Here is a 23,295-nt window from a genome sequence, read left to right on the forward strand (position 1 = left end):
ACCTCAGTTTCCCCATCTGCACAATAGGAAGGCATCGGGGCCGGCCTGGCAGCCTCCGTCCCCAGATGACACGAACCGTCCATGTGGTGATGAGGGCTCAGAGAGTTGGCGGGGCCGGGGGGCCCGGTGCTAGACGGCGGCTGGTCCCTCCTCCCAAGCCCCCCGCCCCCAGCCAGGGATCCTGTGCTTCTGTATGAGGGCGAGGTGAGGGCCAGTCACCCGGACCACGTGAAGTGGTGGGCCAAGAAAGAGGGCTTGTGGCCTGGGACACGAGCCTCTCCGCCGGTGGGGCTCTGCAGCTGGGCCTGGCAGGGGCCCTCCCTCCGCGCCGTGTGTGACTGACGGGATGCCTCCCTGCTGGCCCCTCGTCCGGTTCTACCCAGCCCCTCCCCGGCTCTTCCAAAACCTCCTGACGGGGTTGTTTCCACCCCAGGGATGCCCTGGACCCTGGAGCACCCGGTCCTCACCCCTGAAGTTGGTGAATTCCAAACCAAAACCAGGCCGGTTGCTTGGCTGGTTGATTTTTTTTTTTTTTTTAAAGATTTTATTTATTTATTGGACAGAGAGAGATCACAAGTAGGCAGAGAGGCAGGCAGAGAGAGAGGAGGAAGCAGGCTCCCCACCAAGGAAAGAGCCTGATGTGGGGCTCGATCCCAGGACCCTGGGATCATGACCTGAGCCGAAGGCAGAGGCTTTAACACTCTGAGCCACCCAGGCGCCCCAAGGCTGGTTGATTTTTAGGGAAATCTCCACGTCCAACACGGGGCTTGAAGTCAAGACCCGGAGATCAAAAGTCTCGTGCTCTCCTGACCGGGCCAGCCAGGTGCCCCCAACCAGGTTTAAATGGGGGGAGAGAAATCCTCCAGACGACACTCCTGCCCTCCACAGCCTCTGGGGAGCCCCACGATCTGCCACCACAGGCTGCCAGCCGAGAACACCCGCGCAGAATCAGAGCAGATGGTCCAGGGCGTGGTCGGTGACCAGCCGTGTGGGTGTCCAAAGGGCAGTGTCCAGAGGCACACGGAGGGCTGCAGAGGCTACACCCCAGCCCTTCCACCCTCTGCCCCGCAAGGGAGGGGTCGGGGCACCCGAGTGGCGAAGGACGGAGCGTCGCCGAGGCTTACGAGGGACGGAGGGCTGCGGGCTGCCCCTAAAGACGGGCGCCTGGGTCCGAGGTCCGTCGGAGTTGGTCCCTCGGTCGTAGGGTACCTGGGACTTGCAGTCTGAGAGGTGCGGGAGCGCAAAGGCTAGGGGCGAGGACCCGAGGCGGGCTGGGGGCGGGGCTGGTCGCGGGGAACTGGGAGGGGGGCGGGGCGGGGTCAGGGTGGGGGGCGGGGCCCGGGCGGGGGTCCGGGCCGTGGGCGTGGCAAAGGCGGGCGGGCTCCGGCTACCGGGCTGGGCGCGCAGTGTGGCGCTAGGCGGACGCGGGCGGGCGGGGAAGCCGGACCTTCCGCACCTGCGACGCCCGGGGGCTCGGCGGGCACCTGCGCTGCGCCCTGCGCGTCCCCGGGCCATGGCGCACGTGGAGGCGGCGGCTCCGAGGGCCGGCCGGGGCCTCCTGTGAGCGGGGGACCGGAGCGGGGACCCGGCGCGGGGCCGCGGGCACGATGCCCGTCCTTCCGGAGGCGAGGGCGGCGGGGCGCGCGGTGGCCCTGGCTCTGGTGCTGCTGCTCCCGGCGGGGCCCGCGGGCGCCCTACTCCGCCTGCAGCCGGGCCTGTGAGTAGCGGGCGGGGAGGGCTCCGCTGGACGGCGGGAGCCCCTGGGCCCTGGGCAGCTTTGTCCCTGGGGCTCTGACGCAGTCGGGCGCTTGGCCGTAACTGGGAGGGTCGGGGCTTGAGTCTGGGGGCGCTTCGGTAGCAGGACCGCCTCCTCCTTCCCTTTCCCGCCGTCTCCCTCCCCTCGGTAATGCGCGTCCCCGCGCGCGCCGGCGGAGGCTGCGCTCCCCTCGGGGTCCTTGCAGGCAGGGTCTGGCTGGCCATGGCTCCAGCTCCGAGAAGGCAGGAAGGAAGCAGACGGTTCTCACATCCTTCCATAGCCTGCCTCCTGGGGCCTGGGGGGCCTGTGCCGGGGCGGGTGCGCCCAGACAGGGGGCCCCTGGACGTGGTTTATGTATTAAACACGTGCGTGCTGGGGCGGAGAGACAGGAGAAGGAATTCAGTACCAGAATGGGCAGGAAGAGAGGGTCAGGGAGCCAGCTGAGATGAATTCAGTTTTGAAAGATGATTCCCCAATGGGCCGTTTAGCGGTCTCTCTTAAACAGCAGATCAGTCCTTGCGCTGGCCTCAAAGGACAGCTAGTGCCAAAGCGAGCTGGGGAAGAGAAGGAGAGCCACCCGCCGGCTGCCCCCACTCCAGGGCTCCTGCAGGGTGTCGGGCCCGGGGCCTGCCCGATGGTGACAGGCTGTGGAAAGCTGCAGCAGGGCAGGAGAGTGGCCTGGCCTGGGTTAGGGACTCCTGCCCAGCACCTGGCCGTGCAGGATGGTCACTTCTAGGCAGAGATGGGGGAGGGCAAGTCCTGGCCCCAGGGCCCCTACCCTGGGTCTTGCTTTCCCCCAAGCAGGAAGATTTCCCTGTGGCCTTTCCAAAGAAGAGGGGGTCTTTGCATCCAGAAACGTGAGTGGCCCGAGTCCCGACTCTCTGCGTGACTTCTGCTGGACGCTTTCCTGTGGTCCCAGAGAGTTAGTCTAAGGGCAGCTGCAGCCTCAGAAGGGCTCTCACAGTGGGGTCTGGCCACTCAGCCTGCCTGCTCTTTGCAGCATTAGTGGGGGACTTCCAGAAGCCCCAACTCCTGGGAATTCCAGGGTGCCGGTCAGGGGGACAGCAGCTGAGCCCATGAGGACAGAGGGCCCCTCCTTAAGAGGCGGCTTCTGCCTCAGCACGCTCATGGAAACTGCTTGTCACCTCCCTGGGCCCATTTCCCTGAGCCCCCCAAGGAACGGATCCAAACGCCTGTGAGTTTGACCTGCTTCCCTGGGGCTCCAGGAAGCCTCAGGCCTGGCCGGGGCAAGCATTTCAAACCAGCAGCTAGTGGACTGCCTGAGGCTGCCTTCTCTTCCTGCTCCATGCTCGCCCATAGCCGCCTCTCCCTTCTCTGCTCCGTCCTCCTTTTCTTCCTCCTCACGGAGCCGTCCACGTGGCAGGGGTCGCTGCCCCTCTGGGGGCCTGTGTCCCTCTTTCTTGGTGGAGTGTCTATTCTCAGATCGCCCCAGGCGTGTTGAGTTCTGCGACACCTCGGGGTGCGCCTTGCTCTGCCGTCTCTGGTTGTTTCTGAAGCAGCCGGTGTGGACCTGGGATGCAGCTTGGCCACAGCGGGCACTGCCGGCGGGGGGGGAGGCAGGAGGGAGGGCACCCTTCTGCGAGACCCCAGCAAGATGACAGAATTCGCTCTTTGCTCCTCGCACCCCAGACGATCCGGGGGGCGGGGGGCAGAGAACAGCCAGCGTTCCAGAAAGTGCTTCGCCCACACTGGTGCTGTGCCCCCCTGCCATGGAGATGTGATGAGCCCGCAGGGCCTGGCGCGGGGATCCCCAGCCTCTGTGGCTTTCCTGAGCCACCTGGCGGGCCTCTGGGGGAGGCTAAGAGAAGAGGGGTGCTGGGGGGAGTCCCACTGATTCACAGCCCTGGGGCTCAGGGGGCCTTTGTGGACCTGTGGGAGCCCGTGGCTGGTTCTTTGGCTCCCACTGGCTGGCCATGTCCAGATTCAAAACCTTGCAACCCATCTTTATGTATCTGTTTGTGTCTCTGAAGTGAATTTCTTATGGCAGAGTGGTTGGCTTTCCTTCCTGGGGCCTGGAATGACTGACTGCTCAGTGCACGTGGCTGGCCCAAGGCTACTGGTTGGGCTGGCAGGAGCAGGGTCGGGACAGGAGACGGTGTCCCCACGCACTGGAGTTCCAGCTGGCTGTGGTCCTAGCCTGCGGGGCTCCAAGCTGCACGCCGGGAAGCACGCAGGCCAGGGGGACCTGTGTTCAGAGGCCCGCTGCGGGGTTCACAAGGGGAGCCCGTAAGAACAGACGTGGCGCAAACGCCCCTCGGTAGCCTGACCTCTGGACAGGGGTGTGTGCGGCCGAGCAGCTCGGTGAGGCTGGCTGTCTCTCCCTCCCTCCCAGCCCGGCTTTTCCCATCTTCACTTCCTCACCTTGGGGCCATCATCCGGGGACCCAGGGGCAGATGTCCCGCAGAGCTGTGTTCTCGTCGTCGTCTGGGAATTGCCTTCCCTCCCCAGATGGGAAGCAGGGGCCCACGGCCACTTGGGCTGATGCTGGGGTCTGTCTGTTCCCTCCCCCGTCCCACCCCCTCCCCCCTGCACATGGAAAAGATGGCCAAGGTTGTGCTTGTGAAGCGCTGGGAACTCCCCAGAAGAGATCATTCTGGAGCTCACCCCTGGCCCTGTGGAGCCTATGGGGAACCCACAAGGCTGCAGCTGTCCTCAGGGCCATGGGGAGCCAGGCCTTGAGGAGGAGTCACGCAGGTGCCCCGGGATAGGGACAGGGCATGGGAGAGTGACTGGAGAGCTGCTGCAGAACCCTCCCGGGGGCAGCTGGCCCTGCGGTTTGAGGAGGGCCAGGAAGGGAGGGTGTCTTTGGGGAGAAGCCAGCCCACCCCACCCTCCTCAGAGGAACCTGGCTGGCCTCTCAGGTGTAGCAAAGCTTTGCCTTCTCTGGGACTTTGTGAAATTTGCCTGCTTGGGGACCACCCTGGTCCCTGAATCCGGGCACACCTGGGGCAAGCTGTGACCCTCTGCTCCCCTCCCCTCCCCTTCTGGAGCAGGGCTGGGCCCCTTCTGCCTCTTCTCAGCCTCCTTCTCCTTCCTGAGTGTGGCGGGCTCCTGTCCATACACTCGCGGGCAGGGGTTCCCGGGGGGCCGAGGAGCCCGGAATCACGGGGCTCCCACTGTGGCCCCCACGCCACGCTCCCTGGAGGCTCTCCTCCTTCCATTCCTTCTCACTCTGCTTGTCCTGTCTGGAGCCCACACCCACCCAGCCACGTGCCTGGCACCCGCATCTCAGGGGCCATCTCTGAGGCCTGCATGGCTGGGGACGAGGCGGCCTAGAACAGGAGTCACGTGAACGCTGGGTTAAAGCCACTGTTCCCACGGGCCCCCCAGTACCCTGTTCAAGGGGGCAGTGGTATCTATCCTTTGGGGTCAGCAGGATTAGAACACCCCTGTGGGCGGCATGGGGGCCCTGCCTGGAGGACCCTCGGACAGGACCCTCTTCCTCTGAGGCCCACACCCTAGAGCCGGGGCCTGCCGTGGGGCCTAGGGCTCCACCAGGGGGGAGTGGGGGCCAAGGGACCCCCCCCCGACGGCTCCACACCCCAGCGTGAGTGTGCAGGAGGACTGGGGCCCGCTGGCTCTTGGTGGCCAGGGCGCTGATGTCTGTCCTCTGTCCCAGGCCCCACGTGTGTGCCGAACGGGAGCTGACTGTGGTGGGCCGCCCCCAGCCCTGTGTGCAGGCTTTCAGCCGGACCGTGCCCGTGTGGAAGGTGGGCTGCGGGCGGCAGGCGTGGTGCGTCCGCCAGGAGCGGAGGTATGTGCTGGGGTCCCCGAGTCCGGTGTGGGAGTGGGGTGACGAGGGTGGGGGGCTGTCCTGATCTCAGGGCCTTCTGGGAGCAGTGGGGGCCCTGCAGGGAGGAGGGGGAGGAGGGGGTTCTGTGGGAGGGGGCTCTGAGGCGGGCGGGGTCTTGTGGGGGAGGCGGGGACCACACAAGAGGTGCAAAGCGGGGCACCCAGCCTGCTAGGCTCTGCGGGGCTGCTGAGGCCGAGCCCAGGCCTCATTCCCAGAGGAGCTGGCGCGAGACCTTTTATTGCTCAAGATTTTATTTCAAAATCAAATTAAGGAGTGCCTTTGCATACCTCTCCACATTTTACAGACTCGGGCTCTGGAATCTGCATGGTTGCAAAGTGGGGCGGTGGGGGGGCCTCAGCGCGGGCCCCTTCCCTGGCTGGCAGCCGCGAGGCCTCCGGGTTAGGTGTGGGGAAGGCGGGAACAGGCCTCGGACGGGGTGTGGTGTCCAGCTCTGCAGTGAGGCCTTCGGGAGTGGCCTGCATGGTGTCCGTGGAGGGTGTGAACTCCCTTCCTGGGAGCTTGGCGGTGTCTGGGGACAGTGGCCACTGCCTCAGGTGAGCCCAGGGGCCGGGGACGCTGCTCCAGGTCCTCTGGTGCTCGGAATGGCAGGGATCCTGCAGGATTGTCGGGGGCCGAGAAACCCCGGCAGAAGGAAAACGGCTCCCCTCGTGCTTCCCCAGAGAGGCCCCTGTGCAGTGTTCCCAGCTTGGGCTGTGTCCCCCCAGCCACTTACCATTTCACCGTGAGCAGTGAGGCTGCCGGGAGCACCGTAGCCCCCGGGCTGGAGAGTCGGGTGGGTAGCTCTGCTGAGAAGCCCCCGGGCTCCCCATCGCTGGCTCCTAGGCCCCCAGCCTGGATGGGGTGGGAACAGCGTTTTCAAAGCATCCGGGTGCCTTCAGTGTCCTGGTGGGGCATCTGGGGGCGTGGGAGAAAAGTCCCCCTGCCTGGGAGGTCCTTGCTGTCCGTCACTTGGGGCAGGGGCTGTGGGGTCTCTGTCAGGCTTCCTGCTCCAGGGCAGAGGCCCACCTTCCCTAGCTCCAGGTCTCTGGGACCCTCCCTTTGGGTTCAGCAGGAACAGTTTGGGTCCCTGGCCTGCTTGGGGGCGAGGTCTGTGGGGTCTCCTGGCCTGCAGTGCAGCTGGGGCTCTCCCCGCCCTGCACGGGCTGTTCCCCCCCCAGCCCTCCACTCCATGTGAATGAGATCTGTCTCACCACTGCGGTGTCCTGTGGGGTTTCCTGAGACCCGCACCAAGCACTCACTGGGTCTGGCCCCACCTCCCTTCTGTGGGGCTCCTGGCTGTGAATGGGTCGTGTCCCTTCCCGTGATCCCGCAGCAGAGCCCCACGTGCTGGCTCCGGACACTTGCCCCAGTGCCTCGTCCAGATGGTCCTCTGGCAGCAGCCGCTGGAGCTGGCGCACTCCCTTTCCTCCTTCTGGAATGCACAGAGGCTGCGGCTTCCTGGGAGGCGGGCCCTGCCCCCCGGCCCCCTGCTCCCCACCTGCCAGTCCGGGGCAGCTCTCCTAGTGCCTTGGGAGCATCTTCCCGACAAATCAGCAGCCAGCACGGGCCATGCCAGGTCTGAGGAGCCCCCGGCTGTGTGGAAGGCCCCTGCCCCTTTGCGGGGTACGGTCCATGCAAAGGGAGGAGGAAGGAGTGCTTGGAGGCGCCAGGAGCCCCACGGAGTCCCTCCCCTGGGCTGTCCCCCAGGTGTCCTGCCCTGTGGCCCACGCTCCAAGGGGCCTGCACAAGGTGGAGATGTGTGCACAAGCCCGGCACCCCCGTGCCCCCGTCGCCCTTGACCCTGCTGTGAGCCGCTCCCCGCTGGGCCCGAGTCCCCGTGATGGGTCCCCTGTGAGCTGTTGCATCTGCCCGCCTCTGTGAGCCGTGTCCCCGTGAGCCGTCCCATGTGGGCTGCAGCGGAGCGAGGGGGTGGCTCTTGGGGCCTGAGGGGGCAGTAGGCCCACCCGCTGTCTCGGAGGGTCTGTAACTTCTGAAGGTGGGGGGGAGGTGGCAGATGGTCTGGTCTTCTCTGTTCTCCGGGTGACCGTGAGGAGCGGCACGTAGCCCTGGGAGAGGGATAAATATTTACGATGGAAGGGCCCAAACACTGTTTGCTCTGCCAAAAACTGTCCACTGCTGTGGTCGGTTTCCCTCCAGGCGAGTGGATTCATGTCCTGCCAAAGTGGCCTTTTGCAGAGCTCTCCCGAGCTGCCGTGCGCGGCAGGAGCGCCTGGATTCATGCTTCCGGGAAGTGGCCTTGTTTGCTTGTTTGTGGGGTCCCTGGGCTTCCCACGACTCCCCAGGGCCAAGCCCCAGCGAGCGGAAGGGTGTCACATCACCTGAAAACAGTGGTCTGGGCCCTTGGGCTGCTCCTGGGGCTCCAGGGTCCTTGACCCCACGGCTGCTGGGGACCGTTCCTACAGACAGTGGTGGCACAGGCTTGCAGGTCCGAAGGCTGCAGGTGGCCACGGGGCATTCTCTTCCTCTTGTTCCGTCACTCTCTCTGCTTAGCCTTCATGGGAGCTGCTCCCATCCTGAGTGGGAACCGGCCCGGCTCCAAGGCCTCCCCCGAGAGGCCCTCCCGCCCGCTCCCCTCTGATCTTAGGGCTGTGTGCTGGTCATGCTCTGGTCCTTCTGCTGCTGTCCACGGCGCTTCTCCCAGTCACCCTGTCTCCTCAGCTCAGCCCTATGCTCTTCAGGTGGGGAAGGGGTTCCTCACGGATGCCCTAGGGCCATCTTGCTGAGCCCTGGTGGGCTGAGAACTTGGCACCACCCGGGTCGCAGCCTGCCCAGTGCTGGACCCTAGGAAGCCCCGCTTGTTCCTAAGCTGGGCACTTTGGGTCAGGCCCCCGGTGCTCAGGTCTGGCCTGGTGATGGGAGCCAGATGTGGGGAGCTGGGCCCGCAGCTGGGGTGGAGAAGGAGTGGGGTAGCACCCGCCCCACCCCCTGGGAGAGCTGGCCGGGGCCCTTGTTGCTGGCTGCGGGCCGGTCGCCTGCCCCCCTCCTGCTGTCCCTCTTCACGTGGGTGCCGCTTTGCTTTGGGGCACAGACCTTCCACCCGCCTATAAGCCTCAACCTGCTGAGCTTGAAACGGGACGGGCCAGAGAAGCTGCGCAGGGAGGGGTGGGGTGAGGGCCCGGGGCGTCGGGAGATGCCGCCAGCACTGCGTCTGCACAGTGAGTGATTCCCGTCTCCCTTCTTTTCTAGAACCATCTACTACACCGGCTACAGGCAGGTGTATGCCATGGAGGCCCAGACCGTGCTCAGGTGTTGCCCAGGCTGGAGCCAGCGGCCCGGTGACCAGGGCTGCCTCTCCCGTGAGTGCCCCTTCCCGACCCCGAATCCGTGCGTTGGAGGCCATGTCTGAAGGGGACATGGCTCGGAGGGCTCCGAGCAGAGGGTGTGAGGCTGTCCACCAGTGCTTAGGTTCCCGGCATGGGGAGGGGGTCTGAGGGTGGCCCTGAGCCACACGCTGCTGTCTGTGGGCTCAGCTGCCTCTCCAGGGTCCCGTCATGGAGACGTCCTGCCCCACCATAGCCATGGCCTTGCTCTGGGTCCTTCTTCTCTGTTCCCGAGTGTGCCCTGAGCTGGGCGTTGGGTCCCTGGCTTCTGTGGACTGTTATCTGTGAGACTGTAGCTCCTGTCCTGCCTCCCGTCCTGGTGCCCTGGGCCGCGGTCTCCCCTTCTGCTTCATGGAGGTTTGCCACTGCCTCCCTGGGAGGGGGCTCCTGGTAGAACGCGAGGGAGTGGGAGCCGTGTGTCCGCACACGCGAGCCTCACTGCGAAGCCTCTGCTTCAGAAACTAAATGGGACTCACAGCTCTGGAGTCCGGCTGCAGGGAGTGTCTGAGGAGCTGTTCCTGGCCTGTGGGTGTAGACACAGGTGGGCCGGCAGGTGGGTGTAGACACAGGTGGGCTGGCAGGTGGGTGTGGCACAGGTGGGCCGGCAGGTGGGTGTGGTGCATGTACGTGGGCAGCTGGGGTTGATGGGATTAGGAGGTGGCAGTATCCCCTCCCTAGAGAGGTGGTTCCAGAGGTCCGGCCTCCCCTGAAACAGTGACAGGGCTCGCCCTGACGTGAGGGATGGGGTCATGCAGCAGGGGTGGCTGGGGGTCCCAGCTCCCCCATGCTGGGACAGGAGCTGGACCTCAGGGGCTCTGTTCCAGCCTGTCTCTCTGCCCCTGGGTCCCTCCACACACAGGCAGCATGGGAGCCGCTGAATGGGGGCAGAGATGCCTTTATAGAAACTCCAGTGGGAAAAAGGGAAGAGAAGGATGCTGGTGCTGTTTTTCTGGGAGAGGAAATGAATAATTCTCCCCAGGAAGGGAGCAGAAGGGAAGAGGAGAAGGAAGCAGCCCTGGCTTCCCTTGTGGGCAGGAGAGGCTCAGGGGACAGGGCGGACGCCTGGACACCCGCCAGCTGGCCCTCCGGCGGGAGGTGCCCCGGGCCTTGGCCCCTTCAGCAGTGCTTCTCCCACCCCCTCTGATCCTGGGGATGTGTGTTTTCCCTGCTTCTGGCTTCTAGGAAGACAAAGGAGTCTGTTGACTGGGGGTGTAGGGAGGAGGTCAAAGCGGAGGGCCCCGGTTTCCGCTGAGACACGGCTCCCGAGGCCTGCTGGAGGCAGCCCTAGTAATCCGGTGAGCGGTGGGGACAGGCGGAAGAGGCAGGGGCTATGGCACGGGGTGGGTTGGGGAGCACGGCCTTTTATGCCTGGGGAGGGCCGTGGACACGCAACCCCATGGCCGGCCTGGGGTGGGGGGCCTTCTGCACTTGGCTTCCCGGGCTGGGGGAGTAGTGGGTGTGTACACTGCATGGGCAAGGGGACGGGGGCCAGGGCGCAGGTCAGGCTTGGTACTGCAACGTTCCCAGCTTCCATACTCCTGAGCTGGGGTCGGAAGGCTCTCGGTTTCCCCTGTGTCTTAGAGCGACCTTCCCAGGGTCAGGGCTGCCAAGGAGCAGCAGGGTCCAAGGGCCAGCTGCATCCCGGGAGGCCAGGTCGGAGGCAGCCCCGAATGCTGGGTTTTCAGGAATGGGAGACCGATCTGGCACAGGTCCACGGCCCTGCCAGTCTCTCCTTGCACGATGGCTCAGCATGAGCTCCTGGCCTGGCCTGCGGCTCTGTCTGCCTGTGCTGGTGGCCAGGAAGGAAGGCTGGCTCTGCCTTGGCCTCGCCAGCTAGTAGGAGGGGGTACAGGGCTGCGGGGCGGGCAGATTGCCAGCAGGTGAGACCTGAAGCCGCCGGGGCAGCCTTGGCCTTGTGGAGGTGGAAGAGCTGGGCTGGGGACAGGGCTGGGGTGGTGAGGAAATGGGGGTGTCTCAGCCACAGGGCCTGGCCTTGAGGGTCCCAGTTGTCCCATCCTCCTGGAGACGTGGACGGGCTCCCACGTGTATCCCAAACTTGAGGCTTTGTCTTTCTTGTTTAAAAAAAAAAAAAAAAAAAACAAAACATTTTAGTGCAGGATTTACTTATTTCTGTGTCTGGATTTGATTTGAAGGAAAAGGCCTGGACCCGGCCTCTTGGGACACCCGCTTGTCCCCCCAGTGTCTGGGTCACCGGCCTGTGAAGGGAGGGAGGGCCAGAGAAGGTCACGTGGGGCAGAGCCTGGGCCTGGGCCCCCTCCCCCAGGGATGGCTGTTTCTCAGCTGGGGCCTGGCAGGCCTGCAGGGGCTCGGGGGTTGCCGAGGGAGGCAGGAGCCCATGTGGGAGCACTGTCCCTGTGGCCAGAGCACAGAGTGGGCTTTCTGCTGTGAGCAGAGTCCTCAGTCACTCTGTTTCCTGCCCCAGACGGAGTGGGTGACCAGAACCCCCAGCCCCTGGGAAGCCCTGCCCTGCAGTGTCAGCTGAGAGTCTGGGGGGCTGCCTTTGGCCCCCTTCTTGCCGGCTTGGGTGTGGGTACTGGGGCTGGAGGCTGGGTCAGGGCCCTCTGAGCTCCTGAGTATGAGCAGTGGCTGGGGTTCTGGGCCCCCACTTGGGAGAGGCGCCCACTTCCTGCGGAGGGGCCTGGGGGTCAGGAGTCTCCGCTTTGGCCCTTCCCCATCCCTGTGCTGCTCCTCCAGTCCTCTCCGGCACCGTCCCCCTGTCCCAGCCCAGGCTGTCTGCAGACGCAGGAGGCTGGGTTGGGCCGGGGGCAGGCCCCCTGCTGCGGACGGCCCCAGCCGGGTGAGACGTCCTCGCTTCGCGTGACCTGGAACCATAGCCACGTGGGGGGCGCTGTTAGGGCCCTGTAGGCTCGTGTGGGAGTGCAGAGCAGACATCGTGCTGTGTGAGAGAATGACAGGAAGCCTCTGAGGGTCCCGGTGATTTCTCAGGGACGCACTCAGTGGCATGGGTGACCTGGAGGTGACCAGAAAGGAAAAAGGCTGCCTGGGTGGGGCGGCATTGCCTTGTGACCAGGGGGCTTTCTCAGGTCTGCATGGTACGTGCGTGCCCCACGAGCAGCTGGGCGCTGACCCTTTCTGCTGTTGGGGTGCCCAATTCCCGCCCAGCCCCTCTCTTAATTCCACGTCCCTCTCAGTGGAGTGTGGCTTTCCTGGACACCCCCGTGCCCAGGGCCCTGGCTCCCCCTCATCTAAGGTAGCCTGAGCGTGAAGGTGCTGCCTGCAGACCCTAATGAGGTGCCAGGAAAGTGCCCCGTGGCTCCTGCCCTAAGTCTGTGCAGCCTGAGCCCCGGGCATCTGAGGAGGCTGCAGGACGGATGGCAGACCCTGAGCAGGTACGAGGAGCCACGCCTGGGACGTGGGACGGCAAAGGGTTCTGTGGTCTGGGAAGCTCCGCGTAAAGCACAATGAAGCAGGTTCCGTCTTTGCAGGACTTATCAGAGCATTTAACATGCTAATGTGGCCTGTGGGTTCCTGAGAAAGGCTATGTAGTATTTTCCAAAGCAATCCTTTCTTTAAAAAGAAAGGAATAAAAAGATACAACAAAGTTGAAAAAATAAACAGTGTCCCTAAGGCACGCGTGGGAAACGGAGCCGGGCGAGCGGCGGGACCGTCGTCCGTGCAGGTCTGACAGCGAGCTCTGCACTGTGCTCAGGCGCAGGAGTGGCGGTGACAGAGACCGGGACTGGCCCTCCCTCCAGCGGAACTGCGGTGCTGTGGCAGCGGACAAGTGGGCAAGCACACGGTGGTTCTGTGCCAGCCCATGGCCGCTCTCTCCGGGGACGGCTGGGGGGAGGGGCGTCTGGCTGGTTGGGGCGTCGTTGGGGGGTTGGGCGGGACTTGGAACAGCTCAGGTTGGCTCTCTGGAGGGTGGCGGTGTGCCATCCCAGTGTGGGGGAGCCTTCCTGCTCCGTCCCGCGTGCTCCCCGGTGTAGGGCTGCTTCAGCCCCCTTCTGCCCGTGTGTCCTCCTCTGTCTCTGAGCGGGGCCTGCCGGGATCTGTGTGAGCTCAGTCACTGCCTTCGTCACGCCTGCAAAGACTCTGTTTCCAAGTAAGGTCCCTTTCTGAGGTCCCGGGGCCCTGGTGAGGACAGGAAGCCCGTGCAGGGTCTGGCTGGGGGAGGGACACGGTCTGCTGCAGGGGGCAGAGGGGACGCTGGGCCGTCAAGGAGCCAGCTCGGGCCTGGTCCTGGGGGGGTGGCGGAGCGCGGTGGGAAGTGGCCGGATTCTGGACGTGTGGATGGAGTGGGAACTAGGTCTACACGGTGTGGCCCTGGCTGGGCTTTCAGGACCCCACGTGTGCCCGGGCTGTGTGGGGCACAGCCTTGCCCTTGACTCTGGAGCTGACCCTCAGAGGCGACCACGGCCTGCGGAGGGCACTGTAGGGCGGCCATCCAGAGCTTTCCCCACAGGCTGTCCTGGCCTAGCGTGGTCGCTCGTGGCTTCTTACCGCCCTAGACATGCCAGGCCGGCTGGGGGAGATCTGTGGCCTGTCAGGGCTTCACACGAGTGTGGGGGGGATTGACGTGGTTTGTTGTCACAGGAGCCTGGGATGGGCCGCGTGGTGGGCCCACGGGACAGAAGCCAGGGCTGCTGACCAGCTCACAGGCGTGCCCTATAGCTCTTCCTCCCTCCTGGGACACGGCCGTCTCCTCTGTGATCCTGGGGCTGCGGGAATGAGTAGCAGGAAGACTGCTGGGGGTCCCGGGGACGGCTGCCTCTGCCTTTCTGCCTCGCGGTTCACTTTTCCTTTTCCGTTCCGGACGCGTGTCAGCCCCGCGCCCAGCGTGGGAATCTGCACGGCCAGCGCTCTGGCTGTCCTGTCCTTGCTGTGGACGTGGACGCCCACACGGTTGCTGGGGGCCGTGTTGCTCTGCAGTGAACCCCTCACCCCGCCATCTGTTTCCAGATGTGGAGTCACAGCCGGACTCATGGTGCTGCGTCAGGCATGTTTGCACGCTCGTGCACACTCGTGCACTGAGCCGGCATGCTGTCCACCCAGGGAGCTCACCCACGTCACAGCCTCACATGTGCGTGCACGGTCCACGCCCGTGCTCACGCTCACACGGACCTGTGTGTGTGTGCAGTCACACGCACTCACACGTGGATGGTCTCCCACGTGCTGACACGCTCATCCTCAGACATGTGCCCACACCACGTGCTCATGCACACATGGGCTCACGTACACACATGCGGGCACTGGACACAAGTGTTCATGCTCACACACGTGCACCACATGCCTGTCCGCTAACGTGTGTGTGCGGTGCTCACAGCCGCAGCAGTGCCGCACACCCGCCTGCACACACGCACCATCCGCTCACACTGGCAGCCACGGCTCATGGCCCACACACTGAGCATGTGCTCCTCCCCGTGCGGCTCTGCCATCCAACGCGGGGTCCCGGGGCTGGGGTGACCGCCTCCCTGCAGTACGGGTCTGGGACGAGGGGAGGTGGGGCTGGGGGCTTGGGGTCCCGACCTCTAGCTTCCAGCTGGCATTGGGTTGAAGGCCAGCAGGCCTCTAGCAGAATGGAGAGACAAAGCAGGAGGGACCCAGGGCCTGTCCTGCCCCCTGGGCTCCCAGGGACGTGGCCTCCATCCTGTAGCTGCCCCTTGCTGGGAGGCGGGCACTGAGGGCCCAGCTCCCGGCCACTCTGGGTGGCTCTGCCAGCACCTGGGGGAGGTTTCAGAGACACTACCCTGTGGCTTGATTGATGACTAAGGACTGCCCCGAGCCAAGGTGCTCATCCGGCCACCCTGCGGTGCACAGTGCCGTCTTCACCGTCACCCCCTCTGTCTGGGCTCCCCCCACCCCCCAGCTCTGCCTGGTGCTGGCTTCCCAGGCCGGTTGCTGTGGGATCGTTGGGAACACGCGTGTGTCCGCTTGGGGTTCCGCCCTGCTGTCTGCCCCAGCGGCCCTGGGAGAGCTTCTGGGCCCCAGGGCTGTGTAGCACACAGCCTGTCTCTGGCTGGCCTGGTGGCTTCGGCCACGGGCAGGACCGGGCCTGGTGCTGGAGCCACTGCTTCCCTTGCCGAACCTGGGAGCCGGGGACCTGCGGACCTGCGGGGGTCGGACTGGGAGCCTGTGTTCAATCAGGCTTCTCTGAGGTTTCTTTTTTTTTTTTTAATTTTTAAATTTTCAAAAAGATTTTATTTATTTATTTGACACACAGAGAAAGATCACAAGCAGGCAGAGAGGCCGGCAGAGAGAGAGAGGAGGAAGCAGGCTCCCCTCTGAGCAGAGAGCCCGATGCAGGACTCGATCCCAGGACCCTGAGATCATGACCCGAGCTGAAGGCAGAGGCCCAACCCATACCCAGGCGCTCCTCTCTGAGGTTTCTGTGAGCCAGGCCCCGCCCTGGGAGCTCACGTGGGCCCCCACACCTACCACGTACCTTGGTGGTGGGCTGATCCCCCGTTGTGGTGGAGGAGCTCCGGCCCGGAGAGGCCCCTCCCAGGCTCCATCCTGAACATTCTGTTGGCTGCAGGGAGGGGCTGAGCTCGCCTGCAGGCCTGGCCAGGAGGTGCCCTCAGCCCCAGCCAGCAGACAGCCCTGCCCCTCCTCTGGGGATGCCGAGGGGGCGCTAGCACGGGGATGGGGCTCCCCTGCTCCTGGGCCCGGCCCTCATGGCAGGGAGTGGACGGGAGCCAGAGGCATCGGCATGGGAAGTCCGTAGGAGGCCGAGCAGCTGGGACAGACGGTGAGAGAGCAGGGCCCAGGCCAGGAGCTTTGCCTTGGGTCGGAGTCGGTCCCTCCGGCCCTGGCCTGCTGGAGCTACAGAACGCACGTGGGGCTCGTGGGCCTCTTGAGCAGAGGTGCCAGGGAGAAGGCTGACATTTGTGCCGCACGCACGTTTGGTGAACTAGGCCGTGTGTTCAGAGCCTGTGGGGGTGGGGGTGGCCCCGGAGACCAGGAGAAACTTGCGTGCCCGGATCACACCTGCCCCGCCTGAGGCCACCCCAGCAGGCAGCTGCTTAAGGAAGAGAAGAGCAGGGCCCATGGGCCAGCCACGTGGCAGTTCGGGGATGTGGCCCGGGCCCACATGGGCAGAAGCCCAGTGCTTGCAGGGGCGCGGAGCCCCGTCACCACAGTGAGCCCGTCCCAGGACAGGGGCCACCCCCGCTCCTGCAGCAGGGTCACGTGAGGTCCAGCCAAGGGCAGGTGTTTCGTGGTGCCCACCGTAAGAGAGCATGGCTGGCGTTAAGATGCCACAGGTGTCCCGGGCACCTGGGTGGCTCAGTCGGTCGAGCGTGCGACTCTTTGTTTTGGCCCAGGTCATCTCATGGGTCATGAGATGGAACCCTGTGTCAGGCTCCGTGCTCAATGGGGACCCTCATCCCTCCCCCAACCATGAGTGTGCACGCACACCTGTGTGCTCTTTCTAAAATCAACCAATCTTTGAAAAGGAAGGAAGAAAGGAGGGAGAAGGGAAGGAAGGAAGGTGTCCAGACGTGCTGCCTTCACCCTGGGGACCGTGCTCCCCAAATCCATCATCCTGCAGACTGGACGCCCCTTGGGGCCCCACCAGCCTTGGTTCTGGGGATGTGGGTAGACCTACCCTGTGTCACCCCAAGGCCCCAAGGTCGGGGCAGCAGGGGTGCTTTGCGAGCGGCCCCCGTCCCAGCGCCTCCAGCCCCACTCCGCACACCAGGGAGGGCGATGTTCCTCCTTCTTGGTTCAGATGGCGGGCGGGGACCCCATCAGCCCTGCGGGTGGGCTGCTGCGGGCAGCGGGTCTGGCTTTGGCTCAGGCGGGCCCTGGAGCAGACACTTGGCGGAATGAAGGTCGCTGAGAAGAGCGTGTCCATGTGTGCAGATTGCCCGGCCTGGAGCTTAACCCGAGTTTGTTTCTTCCTTTTTTCTTTCTTTTTAAAAAAATTTTATTTATTTATTGAGAGAGAGAGAGAGAGAATGAGAGAGAAAGAGAATGAGAGAGAGAGAGGCCGGCAGGAGAAGCAGACTTCCCGCCAAGCAGGGAGTCCAACGCGGGACTTGATCCCGGGACTCCAGGATCATGACCCGAGCCGAAGGCAGTGGCTCCAGGTGCCCTTAACCAGTTTCTGACCCACCGACTCACAGCAGACAGAACACGTGTGCGCAGGCCTTGCCTGCTAGGGCATCCGGGCCGTGGGGAGCCGGTGGGGGTTTGGGGCAGAGGGAGATGCGTGCATGATGGTTCCTGGGAGTCTTCTCCAGCCCCGTGGGACTCCCCGGCTCGGGCCCTCCCTCTGCTGGCTCAGCCGTCGGAGAACGGGCCGCCCACGGCAGCGGACCCTGTGGGCGCCCCCGTCCCAGGTCACCTGCACCGGCCCCGGTATTTCTGACTCTTGGGAGGCGCTTCCTTCAGGGCTCCTGAAGGTCCTGTGGCCGCAGGCCTGGCCAAGCTGAGTCTGAGGGACGGTCCCCAGGAGACCCCCGGCCCCGGCCCTGGGAACATAGTAGGTGTTTCAGAACACATTTACTGCTCGGAAATCTCTAAATTGTCTGCCGGGCGCCCATCCAGCCGCCGTTCACGGCCCCGGTCAGGTTTTCCCGGTGTCTGTTGCTGGCCTGGTGCTTCTTCCCACACGGGGTCGCCTGGGTCTCACCGCAGGTGTCAGACACGTGGGTCTAAAAGCCCGGCTCTGGGGGCGCCTGGGTGGCTCAGTGGGTTAAGCCTCTGCCTTCAGCTCAGGTCATGATCCCAGGGTCCTGGGGTCGAGCCCCACATCCAGCTCTCTGCTCAGCAGAAAGCCTGCTCCCCGCTCTCTCTCTGCCTGCTTGTGATCCCTCTTTCTGTCAAATAAATAAAATCTTTAAAAAAAAATAAATAAAAGCCCGGCTCTGGCTCCTGGGCTCCGCCTGCCTGGGCGTGAGTCCTTCCCGTGCTTGCTTGGGCCGTGTCCTTCCTCGGCCTCCGGCGGGGCGTTTTGGGGTCCTTGTCTGCCGTCTGTGCTGCCCCTCGGAGGCGTGGTGGGAATGGGGCTGTGCCCTGCTGCTGGAGGTGACCCTCCTGACGCAGGGGAGGGAGACCCTGTCATGCAGCCCAGCCCGCCCTGTGGGGTTACGCAGGGGAGGCCCCCTCCTCTACCACTCGCCCACAGCCCAGCTCCACGCCCGCCAAGCAGGCTCTGCCCCCCTGGCTTCCCTCTGCAGCCCCCCACTACTCCTGCATCCTGCCAGCCTCCCCGGGAGAGCCCCTTCTCGGTTTGGGGCATAGTCATGTATCTTTGTCTTTCCCGTTTTCGTTTCTGTGGCTGTGCCTCCCTACGCACCCCTCCGTCTGGGGACACCCCAGCTCTGTCCTCCCGCGACGGCCTGGCCACCCCCGACCCTGTCCGCCTGTAGTGTGTTCTTGCTTTTCTTCCTTCGATGGCGCCTTCGGGGTCTGCGTGTGGGCGGGACCCCGGAGCGCGGCGCCTGGCGGCCAGGATAGGGTCAACGCTCGCTCTCAGGGAGTCCATGGGCACAGTAGGGACAGGGCCATGCTGTGGGTGCATATGGTGTGTGACATTTGGGGATGATGCCGGTTGTCCTGGTGGGTGGCAGCCCAGAGCGTCCCGGGGTCTGAGGGGTGAGCTCACGGTATGGGGGGCTTTGTGCTCAGCGGACAGGAAGGTCACAGCGGCCGTGGGGAGGAGAAAGCGGGCGAGCAGGGCGAGCAGGGACAGTGGCCTTCACTGGCCCCGTGGGGCTGGGGTGCCGGGGGAAGGTGGGCGCCACGTACCCTGGAGCTAGGTTCCTGCCTTTAGCCTCTGGGACGCGGCTGCTGTCCGCACCCCAGCTTGGCCCTCGGCCGGCCTTCCCTGTGTGGGCTCCGGGGTCACCGCGTACGTCCCCCCACACCCCTGTGGCGACTTCGCCCCCAGCCCCCACCCCCACACCCCTGCGGCGACGTCCCCCCCCAGCCCCCACTCCTGCGCATTTCGGACACGCCCTCGGCTTCAGGTGCGGGGCTGGAGGGAGGGGCTAGAGGGAGGAGGCCCGGAGTTCACTTGTAGGGGGGCCGGAGCAAGGGGGAGCACTGCCCCCAACACTGGGACAGCGGCCACAGTTAGGGGACAGAGAGGAAGAAGCATTCCACAGAGGACCCTCCTGACCCCAGGCTCTACGCAGAGGATCCTGGGGCCTGGTCCCTGCTCACGGGCTGTGCGGCCTGGGGCCATGTGCCGCCTGTCTCTGAGCCTCCGTTTCCTTACCAAGCGCAGTGTCCGTCCCAGAAGGCTGCCTGGACCCATGTGCTGGGGCCTCCTGCCTCCTGGAGTTTCTCTTCCTGCTCCTGGTGGGACCCACGAAGTGACCCATGAAGTCAATGAACCCATGGTTCGCGCCAGGCTCCTGGAGGCTTTGGGGGTAGTCACTGTGCCGAGCAGCCCCTCACCTAGTGAGCACCCCTGAAGCCTCCGGGCTCAGGCCCAGGCTGGTGGGGTCCCAGGGTGGGGGACCAGTCTCCGCCTTGACCGTACACCCCTGTGCATGGGGATATGATGGGAGGCGGCTGTAGGACCAGGAAGTGGGTGCTGGGGTACCCGGGCCAGCCAGGGTCGGGGTCCTCGCTGTGATGGGGCTGGCGGGCAGTTTGGGGCTGCTGGGTCCTTGGGGGCTGCCTGCCCAGTGTCGTGGACAGGCAGCTTCCCACCCCTCATACTTGTGCTGCGATGGGACGATGGGGTTCACTGGCCCCCACGCCATGGGTGGGCAGCTTCCTGCCCAGTGGGGTGAAGTGTGGGGAACGGTCTGGGGGCAGGGGTCTCCTCTAGAGAGGTAGGAGGGGGCCTGCCCGCCCCAGCCCAGAACCCTCCTTCCATCCCTCCTTCCGGGCTCTGCTGGCCTGTGCCGGCATTGTCCCTCCTAGGGACGATGGTTGGCATCCTCGGGTGTGAGCAGGAGGGCTGGGGTCCTCAGTGGTGGGCTGTTCCCCTGCTGCCTCTCCCTCCCCACCTCCTCGAGAAAATGAAAGGGGGGACTTCAGGCTCTGGTGGCAGTGGCAGTGTGTGACCCAGGACAGAACAGAGCTGGGACCAGTGACCCGACGGCAGGGTCGGGGTTGCCGGCCTGGGTGATGCCCCCCATCCCCCAGGGTTTGGGGCTCAGCTCTCAAGGTGCATTCTGGGGTTCCGTGGGAGGAGGGCTGTCCTCTCTGTGGCGGGGCTCTGGGTCCTGTCTAGCCCGAGATTTTGCCTCTTGGGGGACATGGTCTAGGGTCCCCAAGGACACTGCGTCCTGTAGGTGGGCTGTGGCTGTCCCTGGGCTGTTGCCCGTCCTCTCATGCTTTCTCTCCTCTCTCCACAGCCCACTGCAGCGCTGGCATCTGTTTCAACGGTGGCCACTGCATGCCTGGCTCAGCCCAGCTATGCTACTGTCCCCGAGCCTTCCAGGGCCCCCGCTGCCAGTATGGTGAGTGGACGGTTGGGCATTCTCCCCTCCACTGCCTAGCCCTGCTCCTGCGGCTTGTCTGACCTTGCTGGTGGGGGGCCAACCCTGGAACTCCCCCCACAGACGCCCTGCACGCCGTCATCTTAGAGCCCCCCCCCCCCCGCCAGTCGTGGTCTCCAGAGAGATGGGCAGGGGCTGCCCGGGGTGCTGGGCAGCTGGGAAGTGGCCTGGCCCGGAATCTCGAAGCAGCACTCCTGCCGTGCTGGGGACCCTGGCGTCCTTCACGAAGAACGAGGCAGGGGCTTGCTGGGCCCTACTGGAGGCGGCTGGTTCGGGGAAACCGGACACCTCTGTAAATCGATACATCAGGGAAACCCGTCTACGCTGCCCGCACTTGAACAGAAACCCAACGGAGTGAATTTTCGAAACCTCGTTGGTTTTATTAACTGACTCGAGTCAGGCAGAATCCCATCTCGCAGAAAGGAAAGGTTTTTAAAGGGAAGAGAAAGCGCACGAGAAAGGAAATTATCAGCCGGGCCAGTTGGCCCTTCCTGGGGGGACGTATCCTGGCGCCGACCGGGGGGTACTGGAGCTGGCGGCTGGCGGGTGCCGCTCCGGGCTGGGGGCTCGGTGCCCCGACGTGGGGCCTTCAGCTACGTCGTGCCATGTTGGGGGCTGTGCCCACGGGGGATGCTGACTGGGTGCCGGGCGGGGCGTCCGGCTTCGAGGGGCCGCCGGGCTGACTGCGTTTTTGTAAAGAGGAGCACAAGCGGATGGGAAGTCAGGAGGCCCCACAGACGCTCCTCCGAGTTCTTGGTGATGGGGAGGTGTGAGCATCTCGCTGGGGTTTCCTGCTTTGTCCAGTGTCTTCAGTGAGCACGGAGCCCTCAGGGTCCCGTCGGGATAGGCGCAGGCCATGCCGCCCGCTGAAATGAAATACCCGTGGACAGTTTCCGGGGCTTTGAACCTGCTCCGGGCGAGCAGCAGTGCCTCCCTCCAGGTGGACGCCGGGGCGGACGTCCTGCGCCACTCTCCAGTGCCTTGGAGCCCAGTGGGCAGCCGGGAAGGGGGCAGGTATCAGTTAATTGTGGGGAACAGGAGGCCCCCTGCTTGCACAGGGGACCCTGCCCGCTGGCTGGTCCCTGTGTGTCCCCCTGTGGTGGCCTGCCCTCTGTCTCCAGCATGGGCCGAGGGCAGGGGTCCTGGGAGCGGCTGGGTCCCTGGGTTCTGAGACGGGGGCCGGCCGCTGGGGTGCTAAGGATTGGAGAAGTGGTCAGGCGACTGCGCTTGCGTACCCAATGCCCTCTGTTAGCCGGAAGGTTCTTGGCTGAGCTGGTTCCTCGATCCTGCTTCTTCGAGGGCTCCGTGGGCTGGGAGGACCGAGGCCTGGGCCATGGAGTGAGGCCTGCTGTCGAGAGCCCTCCAGATGCTGGGGGGCTCCTGCCCCATGCTCTGGTGCCTCAGCCGGACCTCCTGACGTTAGGACCCTGAGCCCCTTGGCGGGCGGCAGCTGCTGGGTGTCCTCCTGGGGTCCTGTCTCGAAGAAAGGCTGGACATTCAGGGCTCACTGTGCAGGCTAGACAGACAGGGCTGGGTATGCAGGGTGGGTTGTACAGAGGTGGGTGTGCTGGGTGGGGAGTGCAGAGCGGGTGTGCTGGGTAGGGTGTGTGGGCTAGCAGGGCTGGGTGCAAAGCGTGGGTGTACCGGGACAGGCGTGCAGGGCCTGTTGTGCAGGGGTGGGTGTGCTGGGGCCGGTGTGCAGGGCCCCATGTGCAGGGGCGGGTGTGCTGGGGCCGGTGTGCAGGGGCAGGTGTTCAGGGATGGGTGTGCAGGGCTGTGTGTGCGGGGCTGCATGTGCAGGGGTGCCCCTGCCCGTGCCCCCACCCGCACCCCAACAGCACCACCTTCCCGTCTCTCCATCTGGCTCTGGATGAGGTGGGCACGGGCTTCAGTCCAGTTGGGAATATTTAACGACCCCCCAATTATAATTGATTCCAGTTTTGAAAATAAAAGCCATATTTTTTTCTGGTTCCCCCAAATTCTTTCATTTGAATCAAAGCATGGGGGGAGGGAGGCATCCCGCGGGGCCGACTGTGGAGCGCAGAGGGGGAGGGGGCCCCTAGGAAGAGCCCCTTCTCTGCCTGCCCCCCTCCCGGGGGCTGTGGCCTGTGGGGGAGGCGGTGGCTTAGCCCTTTGTTCCACCTCCTCCCCACCCCCGCCCCATCCCCCTCCAGGAAGGCGGAAGGCAGGGACACAAAGGGGGTCTGTGCTGGCAGAGCCCAGGGTGGGGGCCCGAGCCTGCAGGGCTCGGCCCCCCTTGGTGCGGCCAGAACTAGCTTCTGTGTCATGTACGTGTGACCCTGGGCAGCGTCCTGGACCCTGGTCACTCCATGTGCCAGGTGGGGAGGGAGAGTGATTTTCTGTGGGTCCCAGGGGTCGGCACAGGTGAGGCCCAGTGCCCCCGTGGGAGAGGGGTTGGCAGCGCTGTCTCTCCCAAGGCCAGGTCTGCTGGGCCTGCGGGCGTGAGGGTGGGTGATCTGGTGGCCGGGGTTGTCCCAGGCTCTTGGGGTAACTGCCTGCGCCACCTGCCCGAGCTCCGTCCAGGGGCCTGGGGTGGGGACACCCTGCGGACGAATACCCCCCGCCCGTGGCCCAACACCAGCAGACAGCAGAGGAGGGCTGTGTACCGCGGGAAGCCCTCGACCCATGGGCTCCTGGGGTTCTGTCCGTCCCCTGGGGGAGGTTTGCACCCACAGACAACACAGCTCTGTCCCCCTTCGGTACCCAGGTCACACGTGTGTGCTCCTAGTGAGCGGTAGATGCCCTCCCCACCACACGCGTGCTGCCTGGCTGCCATCACGGGGTCTTTAAAGGAAAAACGGGCAGGAGACACAGCCCCAGGAGTGTATGACCTCTCAACCCTGCTGTGCACCATGACGGGGCCGCCAGTCCTGTCTTGGGACTCGATCTCACCTGACCTCATGGGACACAAGCAGG

General features: G+C 64.8%; 1 protein-coding gene across 3 annotated transcripts in view; it reads left to right on the forward strand.

Moving 5' to 3' along the window:
* Positions 1–1,458: 1,458 nt before the first annotated feature.
* The window catches only part of MEGF6 (multiple EGF like domains 6), an 83,990-nt gene continuing 62,153 nt past the window's right edge, over positions 1,459–23,295 (forward strand). Inside the window, exons 1-4 of one of the 3 annotated variants that reach the window (XM_047724246.1) lie at positions 1,459–1,717; positions 5,397–5,531; positions 8,778–8,887; positions 20,215–20,319. In XM_047724246.1, coding sequence (XP_047580202.1) covers positions 1,608–1,717; positions 5,397–5,531; positions 8,778–8,887; positions 20,215–20,319 — 460 coding nt within the window. In that variant the 5' untranslated portion in view covers positions 1,459–1,607. The remainder of the gene's footprint in view (positions 1,718–5,396; positions 5,532–8,777; positions 8,888–20,214; positions 20,320–23,295) is intronic. The other 2 variants (XM_047724244.1, XM_047724245.1) reach the window with 2 other exon arrangements.

This window comes from Lutra lutra, chromosome 4 (assembly GCF_902655055.1).
Source record: "Lutra lutra chromosome 4, mLutLut1.2, whole genome shotgun sequence".
NCBI classification, from domain to species: domain Eukaryota; kingdom Metazoa; phylum Chordata; class Mammalia; order Carnivora; family Mustelidae; genus Lutra; species Lutra lutra.